A 7500-nucleotide genomic window follows, 5' to 3' on the forward strand; every position below is an offset into this window, starting at 1 on the left:
GTGAGAGTAACCAGATTCGCTGAACGGAAGCGCAAAATATTTTTTTTACACAGTAAAATGTTTTTAGCCCCCGCTGTCCCGATTATTCGATTGTTTATAGGTTGTAACTTTGAAGAACGGCAGCGCCTAATATTGCCAGTAAAGTTTAGCCCGCTGTCGAATTTCTCAGTTCCAGAGAACGGCAGCGCTAATATGCAGTAAATGTTTAGCCCCGCTGTCGAATTTCTCAGTTTCCTGGAGAACGGCAGCGATAATACCCAGTTAAAGTTTAGCCCCGCTATTCGAATTTCTTCAGTTCCAGAGAAACGGCAAGGGTGATAATATGCCAGTAAAAATGTTTAGCCCAACCCGCTGTCGACCCTTCTCAGTTCCAGAGATCCTTTATTCCTGACACCGTTGGACTGTGAAACAACCTCCCTGATGATATCGTGCAATTTTGAACTTATAAAAGTTCAAGCAAACATGCAGTGCATTACTACCCATATACACTTCTCATTATATATATTTTAATAATTTACTCAAGTTCGTATCTATATTTATTAATTTGTTATTTTCTAATTTTTTAATAAGTGATCTCTTCTCTCTGTATTTTCCTTTACCTTTTGTAAATTCTTTCAAATGAACACCATAATATTCTTTGGAAGCTTTAATTTGAAAATAATAATAATAATAATAATAATAATAATAATAATAATAATAATAATGTAATAGTGATGGAGTCCTAAGGAGGCAGGATGCAACCCGGAACCCCACACTGTAAATACCACCCAGTCGAATTGGAGGACTGTGATAGTAAAAAAAGAAAATAATAATAATAATAATAATAACTGAAAAAAAAATTAAATACTTATAAGTAAACACTTTATACAAAGTAATTTTGTAGGTTTCTTTTTCAATCTTCAGAAGAAAACTGAAAGAAGTTTTTGTTTAATAATAACATTCGTCTCTAATAATAATAAAATTTCATTTACGAAACACGCACGAACGCCATATTCATACATTCGTATTTAATTGTGAGTATTTTAATGATCTGGGTTCACCTGTTTGAGTGACGAAAGCGTCATCAAAAAGTAATGATGATGTTCATCAGGGTTGAAGCTGATACATCAGTGTATTATGGATGTATTATTACTACATTGTTGCAGGGTGTTTATTTTCTTGTCACACCTTTCAAAAGCTTTTTGACTTTCAATTTTCCCTTTCAACGCTGAGTGACCTCGTAGGTTCCAGCGCTGGTTTTGTCCTAAATTTTGTATTCTAAACTACTCTTTCGCATATATAAAAAAAAAAATTTGTCTGAAAGTTCTTTTTATTTTCACAGTCCTCGTCATTGGTATTCGATTCTTGCACACATTACAGCATCATGAGAACCTTCGCCATCTGACGTCATAACATCCCGAGGTCTCATCAACTTTTGATGATGTCCAACGTCACAGAGTTGACCTCGGCAGTTTCCCCTCGCGAGGGGGAGACGTTTCTTTAGACTTGTACATGTCTGAGGAGGAGGAGGAGGAGGAGGAGGAGGAGGAGGAGGAGGAGGAGGAGGAGGAGGAGGAGGAGGAGGAGGAGGGGGGGGGGGTTGCGGGAAAGGTCACTTGCTATGATTGCTCTCGAATCTAGAAAAGTCAAAGCTTCAGCTGCTAGAACAACAAAGGTCATGCGCGGTCAGAATCAGACTGAAAAGATGTTGTGCGAATTGAGTTGACGAGGATAGAAGTGGACGACAAAATTGATGTTTGTTTGTGTGTGTGTGTGTGTGTTTATAAAGTATCGTGCGTTTGTGTGTATGTATGTATTTGCAGAAATTTTATGAATGAGGGAACATATGCACAGACACACACACACACTATATTATATATATATAACTATATATATATATATATAATATATATATATAAATAATATTTACACACTATATATGGAAGTGGTAAAAGTTGAAAATGAATATCAGCAAGAATATGAATTAGTAAATGTTACTTTGGTTGATGTAAGTATATGACTGGGACATATTAGTTGGAGTATATATACTAAGTATTAGGGACTGATTAGGAGAGAGACAGAGGAAGAGAAAGGACACAGTACGGTAGTCACATTTCTGGCGAGATATGCAACATGTGCGGATGGGCAATGTTTAGGGAAAGAGAAATAAATGTCAGAATGTCTGGCGATGAATTTTCCGTTCCTCTTTTTTCCTGTCGTGATTGTTCAAGTGCAGAAACTGATTTGATGAATGAATACTCTTCTCTTATGTGTGATGGAAGGAGTATGGGAAGGTGGAGATGTAATTATGCAACAGCCTGGTATAGAAATTGTTCTTGGATAAAGCAAATGTTCTAAGCATTTTGTTGTTGTTGTTGACGTTTCTTTTGGAGATAGAAGGAACAGGTTTGTGATTAGAAGGCTGCAAGAGAGAGAGAGAGAGAGAGAGAGAGAGAGAGAGAGAGAGAGAGAGAACTCTTTGGAGCCATAGGAAAAGGATAATGCAGGTGGAGTATTGAATCAAGACTCTTGACAGATGGTCTGACCATATGGAAAGAACGGAATGTTAGAAAGGAGGAGAAATGGAAGATGTTACTTGGATGTCCCACATTTCAATTCATCAACTTAAAAAAAAAGTTCTCTAAGGTAATCTAACAGTAATTATGACGAGAACAGCTGTCAGTCTCCACTGACAAGACCGATATTGCCTCCTTGCATGACGATTCTTTTAAGGGGGGAGGGGGAATATTGATGTTTTTAAGAGTCGGATGAAGCTTGATTCTGATATGGGTCGTTGCCATGGCAACGGGAAAAGACGTCTGGACGTCTCTCTCCTGCATCTATTGTTATGGAGAGGGGCACGAAGGATTTCCTTCTCTCTTTCTCTCTAAAGAAAAAACGAAAGTTGAACCTACACAGACACACACACACGCATATATACAATTTATATCATATATATATATTATATATATATATATAGATATATATGTGTGTGTGTGTGTGTGGTGTGTGTGTGTGTGTGTGTGTGTGTGTGATTGTCTTTTACTGGAATACAACATTATAATATGAAGATAAAAGGCCCATAAAACACTATTTTTAACGTTGCAACCATATCATATTTCGAGCACTTCATTCTGTGCTCCTGATCGCTGGTAAAATATTTTACCAATTATCAGGAGCACAGAAGGAAGCGCCTGAAATATATGGCTGCGACGTCAAAATACTGTTAATGGGCCTATATATATATATATATATATATATATATATATAGATATATATATATAGATATATATATATATATACACACACACACACACACACATACACTCACATACATACATACTTACATACATACCCATACATATATATATATATATCATATATATATATATTATATATATATATATATATATACGTTTTATAAAAAATTTCCCATGTGCATAGAATCGTATAATCTAAGTTTTCGATGCTGAAGTGTATAGTTATAATGCCAAATATATAGAAAAATGAAAACAATTTTTTTTTTTTGCTGTTAAAAATCTTTGGCTCTTATTTTTTGTACAGAGTGAAAGTAAAATGCCAAGGACTTGTCTTTTAAATCACTCGTTTCTGGTCTCTCTCTCTCTCTCTCTCTCTCTCTCTCTCTCTCTCTCTCTCTCTGCCTTTTAACAATCAGAAATTCTTTATATATTGGAAACATTTTTATTATTTTTTAAGACAATGAAGAGGATGTTTATTTCATCTTGACCTGTATATTTTTTAAGGTCAAGTACTTAGAGAGAGAGAGAGAGAGAGAGAGAATGTTTAAGTAAGGCTCCCATGCACTCAGGAAAACTGTTTAAACGCTGTTTCATTTTTATTAATAAAAATATCCATAACATTCCCATTTTCATGTATGAATGATTATTTTGAAGATCAAGTTATATTGAAAAGCTTATCTTTTAACTTTTAACAGTAAAATATTTATACGTACAGGAACCATTTTGAAATTTTGTAACTTAATATTCTATATATTCCATTCCATTTTATTTTTTTTGTTACAGGTGAGTGATGATGTTTCCGGTCCTAAAACCGACGCCATTCGGTAACTATCATATTTTTCACATTTTTTATTTATCTATTGAAAAGTGAAGTTTATTAAGTGTATTTAAGTTCAAGAGTTGTCGGTTTGGTGGCTTACGTCTGGGTACATTTCGAGATCGGCGCTTATCACCTGAAGAGAGAGAGAGTTTAAATTTACATGTCTTCAGATGTCTTAGCGGTGAAAGGGGCTGACCTTTTTTATATATATATAATATATATATATATATATATATATATATAATATAGATAGAGAGAGAGAGAGAGAGAGATAGAGAGAGAGAGAGATGAGAGAGAGAGAGAGAGAGAGAGAGAGAGAGAGATCTTAACACCAGAACATCTCATCGACGATAATCATCCTTGGGACGATAGTAAGCTCTTGACCCTCGGGGTAGAGGTGTGGCCTTATGCCATTTCCTGCCAAGACTGGGCATAACCGTTTTCGGACGCCAGATGGCAAAGGAACCCCGAAATCATGGCTCCATCTCCGTCTCCATGGTGCTAATGTCACGTCAGACGAACGGTGAGATGTTTTTAGGCGAATTTTATATTTTTGGATTATTTCTCACACCTGAGGATGTTGTGTTACCCAGTTGGAACCTTATAACATTTGCCTCGTATTTGACTAGATTATGTAAATTCTACTTACTATATTAATTTTTTTTCTCTTTTCTAACACCTGATCTCATCTTTCTGTATTTCCCGTTGGCTTCTGTAACTTCTTTATAATGGACGTCATAATATTCTTTGCAAGCTTGAATTTCAAGTCAGTGGGCCCTGTAAGCTTGCAAACGAAAAGTAGTTATCTTCTTAATAATAATAATAATAATAATAATAATAGATAAATTCTGCATATCCTATTATCTTTTGTAACCGTTTCAAATGAACACCATAATATTCTCTAGAAGTCTGAATTTCAAGTCATTGGCCCCTTTGGTGGGTTGCTCAATATGAATACGGTTCATCTTCAGAATAATAATAATGATAATAATAATAATAATAATAATCAAGAAGAAGTATCACTATTGAATGTCGCAATCATGGGACCAAGAGTTGAAGAGAAGAAAGGGAAAAATGGATAAGTATCCAGACCTGAAAATAGAAATAAGAAGGATATGAGATATGCCAGTGGAAATTGTACCCATAATCATAGGAACACTAGACACGATCCCTAGATCCCTGAAGATGAATCTAGAAAAACTAGAGGCAGAAGTAGCTCCAGGACTCATGCAGAAGAGTGTGATTCTAGAAACGGCGCACATAGTAAGAAAAGTGATGGATTCCTAAGGAGGCAGGATGCAACCCAGAACCCCACACTGTAAATACCACCAGTTAAATTGGAGGACTGTGATAGAGCAAAAAAAAAAAATAATAATAACAACAGTGATAATACTAATATGCGGAAAAGACGAGTCTTAATGCATTCTTCAGGATGATTCTGTAGCTAGAAGTCTTAAGACCGAAAGTTGACAAAAACAGTATACAATGTTATCAAAGTCCGCTCTCCTCGAGAACTCATATGAACACTTGCGCATCAAGGAAAATACTGTAGCCAGTGGTTCATTGTCCGTCTCGAACGAGGAAGCTCGTATTGAGTGATAATTCCTCCGCCTGGCAGATGCTTATAAACGCCCCCAGCAATGAACAGATAACTGTGGAAATGGTTTTTATATCAAGACTTAATTGAATTTCATTCTTGCGTCTTGGTATTGTCGCCAGTTTCTGTCGGGCGAGATCTCTGCTGCGAAAAATTGACAAAGGAGAGAGTGACCTGCTAACTTGAGGAAACGGAAATCTACCACCACGAACCACTCTTTCTCTGGTGGTAAATGCGACTTCTTTCAAAGAGGAGGAGGAGGAGGGAGGAGGAGATAGAGAGAGAGGTCACGCTGACCACCTGCGTCCTCGCTCGTGGGTAATTGCAAGTACGCTACGTTGCACGTGTTCCCCTCGGGCGATGCCCATCTTGATTTTCCTCTTTGGGTATAGCTGTGCCCCCGGGGGCTGGGAGGGGGTATATACCACGGGAGAGGATGGGGTGGGGTAGGTAAATAAGACCTCTACCATAAGAGATCCAGGAAGTCCTTATAGCGGAGACCACCACCACCAACCACCACCAGCAGCCATGGAAGGCCCGACGCAGTTCGGAGGGTGTTGCGTCATAGCTAGATTTTGTTGGGCGGGGTCATGGCCTGGCCCGCCCTTACCGGTTTGAAGTCGTCGACTGCTGAGCAGGAGCAGCAGCTGTTTTTCCCCATGGGCGGTGGTGTCCTTAGTATTGGGATCTTTGTCAGCTCTCTCCGTTGTGATGGAAAGGATGGAAGGAAGGACCTCTTCGGCGTTCCCCTGGTGTCTTGGGCGACGTGGAAAGGTCAGAGGGCATTGGGCAACTTCTTATAACCTCCCTCTAAGGGAGAGCGCGTGATGCCTTTTTCGAATCTTGTAGTGCTAACAAACGTTATATAAACACGTCGATGGTTTATCGCGCGCATATCACAAAAAAGTTGAATACTGATCGGTGACTTGTTGGTAGTTAACAACAAGTGCTTCGTGCGATTGTCCAGCATTTGCCAAAAGATGAGTTCGACACTCAAAGGCCGTTGCTTTGCTTTCAACGTGTTTGTGATGTGTTTGTGATAAACTGCCAACATGGTTCGTGTTTTGCACCCTTAAATGATACTGACATTATAGAAGTCTTTCTGTATTCCTTAAGGTGTCTTTAGGCAATGCCTCTTGTATCCTGTGGCTACAATTTCAAAATTAGTTTGTAAGTTATAGATACACAAACTTGATTATTCCAATGTGAACAAATGACATTCAGTAAGTAAAAGACATATCGTTAGAATTTCTTTTAAAGAGTTTTTCCTTGGATGTTCCGCTCCTGGAACACCTTTTGCCCACGAAGTACCGTAATGTACCGCAGCTTGCTGGCAAGGTACACTGGTACAAAGGCAACATTTGAAAAAATGTCGGGGGTTTCAAATTTATTGGAAGATTTTTGTAATTAGCGGTTTCATTCTCTCTCTCTCTCTCTCTCTCTCTCTCTGTCTCTCTCTCTCTCTCTCTCTATCTATATCTATATATAATATATATCTATACTATATATATATATATTATATATATATATATATACTATATATATATAATTTTGGGTAGTCGTGAATATCTCTCTCTCTCTCTCTCTCTCTCTCTCTCTCTCTCTCTCTCTCTCTCTATATATATATATATATATATATATATATATATATATATATATATATGTGTATATATATTATATATACTTATATATATATGTATATATATATATCTAGACACACACGTTATATATTTGTGTATATGTACAGATATATGAATATATCTGTGCTATGCGTGATCTCTCTCTCGTCTTTCGAGGTATCCCGGTGTCGTCTCATTTATTGGATGATTTCAACCACTGGTAAT

At 37.2% G+C, this 7500-nt stretch overlaps 1 protein-coding gene across 1 annotated transcript in view; it reads left to right on the forward strand.

The window, feature by feature from the left end:
• The first annotated feature begins 6286 nt into the window (after positions 1–6286).
• The window catches only part of LOC135206971 (DNA-directed RNA polymerases I, II, and III subunit RPABC3-like), a 140795-nt gene continuing 139581 nt past the window's right edge, over positions 6287–7500 (forward strand). Inside the window, exon 1 of the mRNA XM_064238532.1 lies at positions 6287–6430. Within this exon, the coding sequence (XP_064094602.1) occupies positions 6316–6430 (115 nt within the window). The 5' untranslated portion in view covers positions 6287–6315. The remainder of the gene's footprint in view (positions 6431–7500) is intronic.

The sequence above is a fragment of the Macrobrachium nipponense genome, chromosome 31 (genome assembly GCF_015104395.2).
Source record: "Macrobrachium nipponense isolate FS-2020 chromosome 31, ASM1510439v2, whole genome shotgun sequence".
NCBI classification, from domain to species: domain Eukaryota; kingdom Metazoa; phylum Arthropoda; class Malacostraca; order Decapoda; family Palaemonidae; genus Macrobrachium; species Macrobrachium nipponense.